This window comes from Ursus maritimus, unplaced genomic scaffold (assembly GCF_017311325.1).
Source record: "Ursus maritimus isolate PB19 unplaced genomic scaffold, ASM1731132v1 scaffold_27, whole genome shotgun sequence".
Taxonomy (NCBI): Eukaryota; Metazoa; Chordata; class Mammalia; order Carnivora; family Ursidae; genus Ursus; species Ursus maritimus.
The window spans coordinates 22649793-22663070 of record NW_024425230.1 but is presented as its reverse complement, the minus strand read 5'-3'; the positions used below and the strand labels follow the sequence as shown (position 1 = coordinate 22663070).

General features: G+C 54.4%; 1 protein-coding gene across 2 annotated transcripts in view; it reads left to right on the top strand.

Moving 5' to 3' along the window:
* FSD2 (fibronectin type III and SPRY domain containing 2) overlaps positions 1-13278 on the top strand; it is a 46992-nt gene that overhangs the window by 26310 nt on the left and 7404 nt on the right. Inside the window, exons 6-12 of one of the 2 annotated variants that reach the window (XM_040642851.1) lie at positions 134-156; positions 1149-1270; positions 3325-3480; positions 5731-5865; positions 6529-6679; positions 9079-9212; positions 11306-11435. In XM_040642851.1, coding sequence (XP_040498785.1) covers positions 134-156; positions 1149-1270; positions 3325-3480; positions 5731-5865; positions 6529-6679; positions 9079-9212; positions 11306-11435 — 851 coding nt within the window. The remainder of the gene's footprint in view (positions 1-133; positions 157-1148; positions 1271-3324; positions 3481-5730; positions 5866-6528; positions 6680-9078; positions 9213-11305; positions 11436-13278) is intronic. The other variant, XM_040642850.1, reaches the window with a different exon arrangement.

The window sequence follows — 13278 nt, the reverse complement described above, 5'->3', positions numbered from 1 at the left end:
GGGGGAATGGGATAGGCCGGTGATGGGTAGTAAGGAGGGCACGTATTGCATGGAGCACTGGGTGTTATACGCAAGCAAGAAATTTGTTTCCAAAATCAGTTTGATATTTTCTCCTTTTCCTCCTCCTTTTTAGGATGCCGTGGCTATGGCTGACAGGTAATACTTTTGTACTGAAACATATTTTCTTCTTCTGTTCCTTTTTCCTCTAGTTTTCCAAATAGACTCAGTTCCCCTTGGGTATATGGTCCCGGTTTCAGCTTTCGTGTCTGCCCCTAAGATCAAATAGCACTGGCTTTGGAGGGAAGATGGGGGTCACAAGGACCCACTAGTATTGAATCTCAGGATCCCAGGGCTGGAAGGGAGTGTATGGCGAGGCCCAGCCAGCAAACGCGTGGTCGGGTCTCCTCCATGAGCCCCTCCGTTCACCAGGAGGAACCAGGATCCAGTGTCCCTAGCATCCCCTAGCTGTGCCAGAACCCAGACTATGCACTGCAGAAAGTATGCACATCGTGGAGTCAGACAGGAGTTCAAATCCTGCTACCCCCCTGCCCATGACCCTGGGCAAGGCCAGCCAGCCTAGGACCCACCTTCCTTATCTGCAGACAGGAATAGTTTTATGGGAATTAAATGAGACAATGTCTGTAAAGCAACATGAATGGTGAAGCTTGATAACATAAGGGTTAAAAGAACAGGTTCTGGCAAAGGACAGACCCGGTTTCAGATTCTGCCCCTGCCACTCACAAACCCTGTGACTGCCAGGGTCAAGAGCACTCAGAGCCCCCATCCACCGTCAGCAGGTTGAGTATGCTTGGCCCCATGGAAAAGAAACCTCAGAGTCTGTACATCTTGGGGCCTGGGGTGATGTGGGGACGGGAACTTCCAGATCAGCACCTGTGCATGCCCCCAGCTGAACCCCCTCCCTTCCCCTCCCCTCCGACGCACAGATCAGTCCCACCCATCCCCACTGGAGATGTCCTGGGTCAGTCACGAAAGCAGATAGCCCAAGGCAACCAGCAGCATGTTAAAATAAAGAAGTAAAAATTCAGCAAAGAGGCCCTTCTCGTGTATTGCTAGTGACCCAGCGCAGTAGACCCACCCTAAGGAGTGTGTCCCTTCATCCTCATTGGTGTGTCTGTTTATACCAACAGACTTGGGAAGTTCTTGAATACAGAAACAGATGTGGAGATCTCTACACAGCCTGACTTTGAAGACCAGACTCTGGACTTCTCTGATGTGGAACAGCTAATGGGCTCCATTAACACCATCCCAGGTGCGCATTCACCTGTGTGTACACCCCGCACAAAGTTCCAGTTCCCTGAGCTTTGAGTTAGCCATTGTGATGGCTAAAAAAATCATAAAGATTTAGAAGCAAGTATTCTTTCACTCTAATTTCACATCTTTATGGCTTGTAAGGGGGACAGCAGAGGCTGACCTCCCCCGGGATAAGTGCCTACCTCACTTTCCAGGGAGCCAACATCAGGCCCCGGGCAGCCTTGAAATACCTTTTGTTTATAGCCTGTCCAGATTCATAAACACCTGTTCGCCTGCCTGAGTTACTCCAAGTAAGTAGCCTGAATTTTATTCACTTGAGTAGCACAGTGGCTAGGAGATGAGCTCCAGAATCCCATGGAGCTATTGAGAGTCCCAGGCCTGCCACTTCCTAGCTGTGTGACTCTGGACAACTTGCCTAACTTCTCTGAGTCTTGGTTTCCTTTCCCGCAAAATGAACATCATAATGCCTCCCGGCGATACGGTGAGAGTTACGTGAGGTGATATATGTATAACACGTTACATGGTACAAGATAACTCTTAAACATATTGTTGCGATTACTTATTTCTAACAATAATACTATAATTCAGCTGTTTTTGTTTTGACTGCTCACCTTCTCTTTCTCACCAGCACCCAACTCCATTGTCAAAATGTTGTATATATCATTTTAGGTTTTTCCTTTACCCAGATTTTTTAAAATAAAAAGGGAATTATTCTGTTTTGTAACCTTGTTTTTTAATCAAACCAATTATGGTTAATATTTTCTTGCGCCGATAAGGTCTTCTATGACATCGTTTTAGTGGGTCTATACCTTTGTTTGTTTATTTAATCCTCAACTGGATTGGATGCTGGGATGTTTCTAGGTTTTTTCCCTAGAAACCACACTGTAATGGACATCCTTAATTATAAAACTTGGAGGCCATTCTTAGACTCATGGCTCAAGCAGTGATTTCACTGAGCTATGACGTCTATGGGATGATCCCTTCCCCTTCTAGGGATGGTGCTGCCCAAATATTCAGGCCCCGGAATTTGGAGGACAGGCACTGTCACTCAAGTCAGTGCTTGAGACACGCGGACACCTCCCCCCCTAGTCCAGGTTCCGTGCAGACCATCCCCCTCCTGCCTGCATGGAGCCTCCCGAGCGGGTCCCAAGCCCCGGGCCGCCCCCCTTCTCACTGCAGCTCCTGCTCTTCTTGCTGCGGGGCTGTTCCTTGCAGGGTATAGAAGGACATCTGCTGTCCCTCCCGAACTTGGTCAGTTGGGGATACGGGTTCTTTCTCTTCCTCCCCTCCTTTGTCATGTTAGGACTTTCCAGAGAGGAAGGGCTGAGCTGTGGCTAAGTAAACTCCTTGGAGTTTGGTTGTGCTCTTACCCGGACTGAGCAGTGTCAAAATCAGAAGTGAAGGTTGTTGCACCAAGCCCGGGTTGGAGGGAGGTGCTGCCGTGGGAGAAGAGTCAGGGAGGAAAAACCAGGAGTGTCTCCTAGTTATGTGTGAGTCGGGGGAATAGGGAGGCAGAAGTCCTAACCTGCAGAGAATAAACAAATTGACTCAGTAGATGGACTCTAAAGACGGTGGTTCTCAAAAGCACAATGGCACCCAACCCAGTCTTCTCTCGTTATAACGAAGACGTGGCTGTTGGGTGGGTCCCTAAAGAAAGCAGAGCTTCCCTGTCAAAGACTTCTCTCCCTCCATGGCTCACTTCAGGGCTGTAGCCACACCACTGTGGTCCTGGCTGTCTTGCCTCTTTGCATGGCGTGGAAGGGGTCAAAGGACCCAGACCTAAGGCAGGTCTGGCAGACCACACCCCAGCCCTAGTCCCTGTCACTGAGCCCTCCGCCCCCACACTTGTGTGGGTTTGCCAGAGTTGCTCGCAGGTTCAAGTTTGGGAGGGTTGACCTTCCTGACCTTGTCCAACCTGGGCTGCCGCTTCCACCTCCAAAGCCCGTAGATGGGCCAGGGGACCAGTAGTTCTGTGACCGGGGCCACTCCCATCCCACACGTCTACGTCAGCCTCCTCACTTGTGTTTGTTCCTCTCCCTTTTCCTTGTCTAGCTCCTTCTGCTCCAGTGATAAACCCCCAGGCCCCCAACTCTGCCACGGGGTCCTCCGTCCGAGTGTGCTGGAGTCTGTACTCCGATGACACCGTGGAGAGCTATCAGCTGTCCTACCGGCCAGTGCAGGACAGCTCGCCTGGGAAGGACCAAGCAGGTGAGGCTCTGCCAAGAGCACACTCGTGCTCTGCAATGGCTGAGGGCCTTCAGAGGCCAGGGCCCTGCCTTCCCAGCAGTCAGAAGGGCAGAGGTGGGTGAATCGGCGCATCCAGCTCCTTGGAGCCGTCATGATCTGGGAACTACCTAGAGAGCTGATGCAGGCAGGGGAGCATGGCAGAAAGGGCGAGAAAGGCAAGTTGGCTGGAGAGAGTCACAAGACCAGGCTAAGGTGTCTGGAGTGTAGACAGAGCTATCAGGTCAGTGTTGCCACTGGGATGAGTCCCTGGCTGCACTGTGTGCAGGAAGGGTGGGGACGTCCTACCTTGAGGAGGCCCAGCTGGGCTGTCTGGGTTCTGATGGGCCTAGCATGCGACGGGAGGGTTGGCTGGCTCTTCTCAGAGCAACCCTGTGTTGGTAGAGACCGGAAGGGTAGCCTGCACCCCCCTGTGAGGGGTGAGGGGGCCTCTGCAGCTTGGACGGGCCACTGCTGTCAGACCCACGTCCCCAGGTTGAGCAGATTCCTGGGAACGGACCCTCACCTCCACTGTGAGCGGCCCATCCTCTTCCTGGGGAAATGGAGCTGGCTGGTATGGGGCTAGGCCTGGGGTAGCTGCTCCCCCCGCCCCACATAGCAGATAAGCCATTTATCTGTTGAGAAGAGAGGGTCAGACAGTAGAGGAGCCCCAGCTGAGCCCCTGGAGGAATCAGAGAACCAAGGCTAGCCTGGCAGGGCCTGTCCTGTGTGCATGGAGGCAGAGTGAGGTTGGGGGAGAGGGCCTTGGGGATTTCCACTTTATGGACGTGGAGACAGAGACCCCGGGGGGAAACGAGCTGTCTGTGGGGACACATTGGGTGTTGGCAGAAGCAGGACAAGAGTCAAGTCTGCAGGCACCTGGCACAGAGCTGTGCTCCTTGTACCAGGCCAGGCAGGTGGAGGGTTCTAGGTGCTGAAAGCAAGGACGGTTTTTCTGCCCAGGGACCAGGAAAGAAGGGGAATTCTTTTTTAATTTAAATTCAATTAATTAACATATACTGTATTATTACTTTCAGAGGTAGAGTTCAAGGATTCATCAGTTGCCTATAACACCCCGTGCTCATTCCATCACATGCCCTCCTTAATGTCCATCACCCAGTGACCCCATCCCCACTCCCCTCTCCCCTCCAGCAACCCTCAGTTTGTTTCCCGGATTCAAGAGTCTCTTATGGTTTGTCTCCCTCTCTGATTTCATCTTGTTTTATTTTTCCCTCCCTTCCCCTGTGATCCTCTGTTTTGTTTCTTAAATTCTACATATGAGTGAGATCATATGATAATTGTCTTTCTCTGATTGACTTGTTTCACTTGGCATCATACCAGGAAGGGGAATTCTTCGGAAAGGTAAGTTTAAGTGATGCTGAGGGAGGTCAGAATAAGGGGAGCAGACAGTGAGGGTGAGAGGACACAGTGGGGAGAGAGGAAGATTTTAGAAGGGAGGTCAGGGACCAAGAAGCCAGAGCTGATTAAGCCCAGCTCTTGTCATGAATCCACTCCGTTGCTACTCCCGGCAGACTCACGGAAGAAGCCAGTGTGTGTGGGCTGTGTCCTGGCAAATCTGTGAAGATCTTTTAAACAGGCCACTTTGTAATAAAGGAACTGTTGTCAGACAGTGGATTCGTGAGTTATCGCTGCCTTCCAGGAGGCTGGAAGGTGTATCAGTTAGCTTTTGCTGTGTAACAATACCCTACCCCACCCCACCGCACACATATATACACAACTTGATGCTTAAAATGACAAACATTTGTTATTTCATCTAATTCTGTGAGCTGGCTGGCTATCCTTCTGGTCTGGGCCAGCTTGGGTCGGGCTGGATGGTCGGGGATGGCCTCCTTACTGATCTGGGGACACGGCTGCGATGGATGGGATGACTTGGATGGCATCTGGTCTCATTGTCCAGGAGCTGGCTCAGGCTGGTTCACACGGAACTGGACGTGTTCCCAGCAGCAAGAAGACAAGCCCCTGTGCGCTGGCTTTTCCTGAGCCCCTGCCAGCATCCTGCTTGCTGCTGTCCCGTTGGCCACAGCAAGTCCCACGGCTGAGCCCACCAAGGGATGGAGGGAAAACCGAACCACATTGCGGAGGAGTGCACCTCCAGGGATGGGAGGGGTTTGCGGCCAGTTTTGTTACCTGCTACAGGGAGAGTCAGCACAACTCATGGGGAGCTACTTGGCCTATTTTTGGAGTTGAATTCTTGTCTTTTTTCTTTTTTTCCAGAGTTTACAATGACTGTCAAAGAAACCTACTGCTCAGTGACAGATCTTGTGCCAAATACCCAGTATGAATTTTGGGTCACAGCTCAGAACAGGGCTGGCCCCAGCCCCGCCAGTGAGCGTGCGGTGTACATGACAGGTAATGGGGCCCACTTGGGACGCAGGAGTCATGGCTTTCTAGATGTGGCAGGGCCCTCGATTTGGCAGGGCAGGGATAGCTGTATAGTTTTCTTTCACTGAATACACCAAATCTGTATTCCTAGTGTGGAAGGAACATTTGCTCAGAGTTGGTCTCAAAATATCAAAAAGCCCTGCGCACAATCACAGTGCCGTAGCACCTTTCAACCCCCTTCTGCTCGAGGAACATGGGAGCGGGATGCCCCGTGTCTTGGTCCGCCTGGGTGGCCATCACAGAACACCACAGACCCAGGGGCTCGTAAACGACAGAAGTTTATTGCTCACGGTTATAGAGGCTGGAGGGTCCAAGGTCACGGTGCCAGCATATTCAGTGTCTAATGAGAAGCCTTCCTGGTTCGGAGACCTCACACGGCAGAAAGGGGCCACAGAGCTCTTTGGGCTCGCTGTCATAGAGATGTCCTGCTCCTTATCTCCCAGAGACCCCACATACCATCACACTGGGGAATTCAGCCGGGGTTGGGGAGACAGAGATACTGGTTTGCTTCTTCTTGCACTGAATCTCTTTTGTGCAAAGACAGTGGTCGTGCTGTCTGGCCAGGCTCTGGGCACACTGGCTGGGTGTGAGCAGAATGGCTGTTCATCTCTCCCTTTGTCCTGCACCCAGCGCCTTCCCCTCCCGTTATAAAAAGCAAAGAGATACGAAGCTGCGAAGAGGCCGCGCTCATCTGCTGGGAGTCTGGAAACCTGAATCCCGTGGACTCGTACACGGTGGAGCTGACCCAGGCGGAAACACCCGAAGCGTCGGGCGTAACTGAGTGAGTCACGGGGGGCGTTTGCTGGGTGCAAGAGGCCTTGACACCTGACACGGTGACACAGCTCAGGAAATCCATGGGGTCCGGAGGGAAGGTCAGAGTTTGGGACACTGGGAACCTTAATCTGGGGCTGCTTCGTTTTCATGAGAAGTTGCTGGAACATAGGGCGCTTGGGTGGCTCAGTCGGTTAAGCGTCTGCCTGCGGCGCAGGTCATGATCCAGGGTCCTGGGATCGAGCCCCACATTGGGCTCCCTGCTCAGCAGGGGGTCTGCTTCTCCCTCTCCCTCTCCCTCTGCCTCTCCCACCCCTGCTCGTGCTCTCTCTCAAATCAAATCTTTAAAAAAAGAAGTTGCTGGAATGCTATTACTGAAGATGCATGACGAGTGAATAAATGGGTTAAACCTCGGGGTGGCTTTCTCAGCCCAACGACGGTTTACCGTTCATTCATTCATCAAGTATTGCCGGCCTCGGCGGTGCCGAGTCCTGTGCCTGGGCTCTGGGAGACTAGACAGACACATTCCCTCCCCTACGGAGCTGACCAGCGAGTGGGGGCAAATAGAACACAAGAAAACAAACAAATGCTCGAGGTGCTGGATGGACCGAAAGACCCACCGGCTGGAATTTGAGGGGAGGGAGAGCATCATGAGGCAAAACAAAAGAGGTTAGAGTTCAGTGTGCAAAGAACTTTGTGCCCGTGGTGGAAGGGTCTGGAGGCTCACGCCCACACCTGTTGGCGGAGCGAAGGCGTTCACAGGTGGGTGAGGGCTGGAGTCAGCAACCCCAGCGGCCCGCGGGTCCCGCGAGTGTGCAGCTGTGTGCAGCCGAGGACACATGGAACGCTCCGCTGGTTTACAACTAGGCAGCCCCGGAGTTTACACAAGAGGAGTGACCCGGCCAGGCAGCCAGGATGAACCAGGATGTCCAGGGGATGCCCCGCTATGGGGCGTGGAGTGCGTCCACCTGGCTCGGAAGAAATGGAGGAGGCAGGGTGGGTGTCAACTGGTAGGGAAGACGGGTTCTTCTCTGCTGGATGCCGGGCTTGGAGCCTGGCCATCTGTCCCACACATCCTCTGTTCCATTAGAATCCATGTGTCCACAGCTGTATCAGGCTGACCTAGGTAGTTCTAGAAGTACTCAGGAGGGGGGCAGAAGGGGCCTGGTGGCTCTGGACACCAGAACGATCCAGATTTCCTTTGCAATTTATGCTGACACATTAGGAGCACCTGACCCCTAGGACCAGCCCGTAATGGTGTGTGGCCTGTGACCTAGGTCTGGGGTAGTGCCCGCTCGCCTACTACAAATCTAATCATCTTGAAGAAAAGATAGAATTCCTTCGCACAGACTAGCCCTTTCCTGCTAGTTCATGCCATACCGGCTTCTCTCCCCTGTCTGGCTCCAGCCGCACTGTCATGTTTTAGTTCTCCTACTTCCTGTGCTCCTTCCTGCCATGTGCCTCCTCTACGGAGGAGACTGCTGTCCCTGTTTCATCCAGGGACTTCCAAGTCATTCTTTTTTTTTTTTCTTAAAGATTTTATTTATTTATTTGACAGAGAGGGCGAGAGAGAGAGAGAGAGAGAGAGCACAAGCAGGGGGAGCAGCAGAGGGAGAGGGAGAAGCAGCCTCCCTGCTGAGCAGGAGCCGGATGCGGGACTCGATCCCAGGACCCTGGGATCATGACCCGAGCCGAAGGTAGACGCCCAACCCACTGAGCCACCCAGGCGCCCCCCAAGTCATTCTTCAGAGCTCAGCTCAGAAGTCCCCTCTGCAGCATCGGGCACTCTGTAGTACGCCATCACCATGTCATGGTTACCACCTTCCGTTTCCTCCAGCGATGGCTTGAGGAGCGCCTCTCTTCCCATCTAGACTGTGAGCTCAGTGAGGCCAGGGACTACGTTAGTTTCCCCCCGAGCCTCTTTTCTACAGCGCCGGGAATCTAAGGTTCATGGTTAATACTTATTGAACAAAGTGGGAAAGTGCCCGTCTGGCCTGGAGCTGCAGCCCTCAGGGTGACCTGAACAGCCAGACCTTGCCGGGTAGGGGCGTTGTATCCGGAAACGGGCGTCACCCCGGAGGCTTCTCTTTTCCCCTGAACTGAAATGGCTCTAGCAGTTGCAGGAATAGACAGTGGCAGTTATGGGCCTGTATTCGTGTCTAGTAGAATTAAATGCCAGGTGTGGGGCTAGGTCCCCAGGATGGGGAACCCGGAGGGAAGAGGTCCACACACAGCAGGAGTCACAAAGGAACGAGGAAAGTGGACTGGGAGGTCACGCTCCTGGCTGTGCCACTGTTGGACGGGAGTGCGAGGCTGGGTTTCAATTCCCAGCTTTGAAGGGAGGCCTGGTGCTGGGGCCTGGCCGCCTGGCTCCACCGTGCGGTGACCGCAGCTCTGCTTCTTGCCTAGGTCGGTTGTGGGCATCCCAGCCTGCGAGGCCCTGGTGCAGCTGCAGCCCAGACAGAGCTACACAATCTACGTGCGAGCCCTCAACGTGGGGGGCCCCAGCGCAAGGAGCGACCCTGTGACAGTCCGCACCACAGGTAAGTGCCCGGGCCACACGCTGCCAGGGGCCTACAGGAGCCACCGTGTGGCAGCCCAGAGCTGCATGACTTTGCTGGAAAATACGGCAAGTCAGGCCAGAAGGGGTTTGGGGACATCAAGGCCCTGGGGTCCCATTTTATAGACAGGAGACTGGAGGCCCAAGTCATAGAGCAGTTTGGTGGCAGAGCAAACATTACAACTCAGGGGTTTTTTCCATGCCCTCAGGTAGGCTAGAGGCTTGTCACCCCGGACCTGGGTGGCCAGACGCCTCATCACTCACACAGGCCGCACGCCACCCTTGGGAGGGCATCATTATCCCCAGCAGGAGCTGTTGCCCTTGGCCGGTCTCCTGTGTCTGCTGTCAGCCCCAGACTGTCCCACCCGCCCACAGGCCCAGCTTGGCCCGGGCTGCTGAGCCTCTTCCTAGGCCCTGTCTGGCCCTGCGGGGTGCCCACACCACCAAGCCCGGCACCCTCCCCTCCCCTCCTCACTTGTCGTCCTCCTGTCACACAACTGTCATACTGTCATGTCCCGTCTAGGTCTTGAGCAAGCAGAGACATCACTAGCAACGCTCCGTAACTCTGCTTTCCCGGCGCTGCTCAGCTGTGGATTCTGAGCTTTGTCACCGTGCCCGGGAGCCCACAGAGCCAGTCCCGCTCGGGCGGCTGATGGGGCGGCGGGCAGGTAGGAAGCAGGGAGCCGGACCCGCCCCCTGACTGGGAGCATTCCCGGAGGGATGTCGTGTCATACTGTCGTCCTTCCCAACGCCAGGAGGAGAGCTGTGTGATCAGTTCCCACGTGTGTCTTCCACACGGATGGGGAGGAACCAGCCGAGGGGCCCCTGGAGACCCCGGAGCTGGTGCGGGCTCGTGCTGGCGTGGGGACTCAGGTGTTTCTGTTCTGTTCACCCGGCCCTGCCTTTACTTGGCTGGCCCTCCTCCCTTCCTGTGCCAAGCTGGTGTTTTGAAATGTCAGACTCTGGCTGTGCCGGTGAGAACAGAGTGAAAGGTAAGGCAGTTCTAGGTTGTTCAGTCGTCTCCCACTGAGTTTGTTCAGACCACTTTTTTCAGAGTTTATTTGTGAAAGAGGTGCCTGGGCAGCTCAGTCAGTAAGCGCCTGGCTCTTTTTTTTTTTTTTTTTAAGATTTTATTTATTTATTTGACAGAGAGAGACAGCCAGCAAGAGAGGGAACACAAGCAGGGGGAGTGGGAGAGGAAGAAGCAGGCTCTTAGCGGAGGAGCCTGATGTGGGGCTCGATCCCAGAACGCTGGGATCACGCCCTGAGCCGAAGGCAGACGCTTAACGACTGCGCCACCCAGGCGCCCCAGTGCCTGGCTCTTGATCTCAGCTCAGGTCTTGGGCTGAGGGTTCCGAGCTGAGACGGTGACGCCTGAACCCGGGTTTGAGATGAAGAGAAGTGACAGGATAGGAACTTGGGAAAAACAACTTGGCTAAGACACAGGAGTGGAGAATGAGTCACTGCGCTCTCAAATGATGGATTTTTTTACTGAACAGTTTGTTCTTAAATCTCTTTTGTGCCACGTTGTGCTGAGCTTTGTTTTAACCATGACTTGGGGGATGACAGATGCCGCCTTGCAGAGGGAAAGGGGTTCCAGAAATGGATGAGGACCGAGGGGTTTGGTGGGGAGAGGAGGCTTGGGGGGGGGAGGGTCTTCCCTCTCTCCGAGGGCCCTAATGGGAATGTTGACTTTCACTTCCCTTTGTCAGGGGGAGCATTCAGAATCTCCATTCCTGTTTCCCCGGGCAGGTGGGTTAGAGGTCCCTGTCCGCGAGCCGGCGTTTACAGCCTCTGGGTTCAGAGCAAAGCCTCTGGAATCAAAGGGCCCTGGGGGTGCAAACTGGAGTTGTGTCATTTGCCGGTTGAGTTTTTAACCACCCATGGCTTCGTGCTCTCTTCTACAAGGGAGAGAGATCACAGCTGTTTCTGAGGGTGATTGTGAGGCCTGAAGACTTGTAAACCGCTCGTGGGAGACTGTGGGGGGGGGCAGGAGGGCGGGACCCCGAGAGGCCCAGGCTGCTGAGAGGCGGCAGCAGTGACGGGCTGGGTCCCCGTGTGTTTCCGCCTTCGCAGGCAGCTGCTTTCACCTGAACCAGCACACCCGCCATCCCTGGCTGACCATTTCCGAAGATGGGTTTACAGTCACGCGCAGCGGAAGGAAAACCGAGAAGGAGCCGCTCCCTAGCAACACGCGGTTTACCAGGTACTTTTTATCAGCCGCTCACTGGAACGTTCTGTGAACCTCTCTAATACTCGTTGTGGTTCAGGTGAAAGTGGGGGATGACAGATGCCGCCTTGCAGAGGGAAAGAGGTCCCAGAAATGGATGGGGGCCGAGGGGTCCGGTGGGGTGGGGAGGCTGGGGAGGTGGAGGGGAAGGGTCTGGCCGGTGTGGGCCGAAGACACATGTGTGGCCGTGGAGGTTGGCCCTGGGTGGCCTAGCGGGAGGAGTCCGACCATGAAGACAGGCCAAGGGTCACGCTGGCAGGCAGCGGGAGAGCAGAAATGAGGACATCCGTCTCCCAGGGCTGGTCCCCGAGCTCCCTCCCCTATACAGTGAAACCTTATTTTAAAACTGATGAAAACCCACAATGGAGCCTGAGCCAGAGTCTGTGGGGAAGACGGGGATTGCACTAGTGCCTGATCTGAGGGAGCGGCGGTCCCCCAAAGATGGGCGCCGTCTGTCTAGATCTGTAGCTGTTTCCAGGCCTGAGCGCTCCATTCACGTTGAAACCATTTCTTTACGTCTTACTTCTTTCCAAATACTTAAAGTGGACTTGAACTCAGGCGCAAATACGCACCACTGAAATAGAAAAGTCAAAGCAGTGGGAGAGAAAGAACACAGATCGGTACATTCAGGAGTGAATTCCACTTCCAGGATTGCACATGAAACGTGGTTCTCAGCTTCCCAGCAGTCAGGAACAGAAGAGGTCGTGGTGGGTTAGATCTACAGTCAGGACGATCTCCTAAGGAGGAAAATGGCTCTCCTCTGGGGGCCGCAAGGGCCACTGATGCAAACCGTACCCAGCCTCCCTGCCTGGGTCGACTCTCCCGGGGCTGGCTCTTCCTCTGATGTTGGCTCCCTGCTGGCGTTTCTACTGTGTGTGTGTTAAGCACCTACTGTGTGTAGGTGTCAGTGTGCACAGGGTACAGTGGGAAGCGACTTTATCCTTGCCCACCTCTGCCTGTTTAGCCCAGGGTGGGGGGGCATGGAGCGGGGTAGGAAGCGATAAAGGTCTTACCTGTGTTCTAAAAAAAATTCAACCGAGTAGATTTTAACGATCTTATTGGCTTTATTCGTTGATGGATGAACTGGGGAGCATTCGGTCCAGCAGGCAGAGAGGAGCTCCAAGGAGCTGTACAAGGTGGAAGACTTCCATGGGCCGAGCGAGCAGGAGCAAGGAGGTGATAGTAGGCAAAGAAATGGGTGGTTGTGGCAGGTTAATATCCTTCAGGGGACAACAGGGTCTACCAGGCACGTCCCCTCACTAGTGCTCATCAGGCGATGGCTGCTTGACTGGTTTAAGACTCCATATCTGAGGGAGCTGAGCTATAACGGACTTGTCTTGGTTTGGTGACCTGGGGCTTAGTATGATGGACTCCATTTTGGGCCTGTTGTCCTGTTTTCAACCCGTTTGGTACCTGGCTGGTACCAGTGTGATGTGTGTGTCTCTCTCAGGCAGTTCCCAGTGAGGCCCCTCTGCTGGCAGTCCCCTCCCCACGGTGGCCCCTCACAACCCATCAACCCCCGCACCCAGTGCTACAGCTCGAGGTCTGCCGAGGTCTCCTGGGCCCTCACAGGAAGCTCTCTTGGACAGGATCTTCTCAAGAACAACGTGGATACAGCTTTCCTGCAGTGGGTTCCCTTCACACCTGGTCCCCTGAAAGCACCCACCTCTGACCGGGCCACTGCTCCTTCACTGTGCGTGTGAACCACAGGCAAGCTCCCTGGGCAGACAGAGCCTCAAGCACCTTCAGTTCCAGCCCTTTGGTGATGCACTGAAAGTTGCAGAACAGTTTTTGGCCACCGAGTCCTGCACAGGAGGTC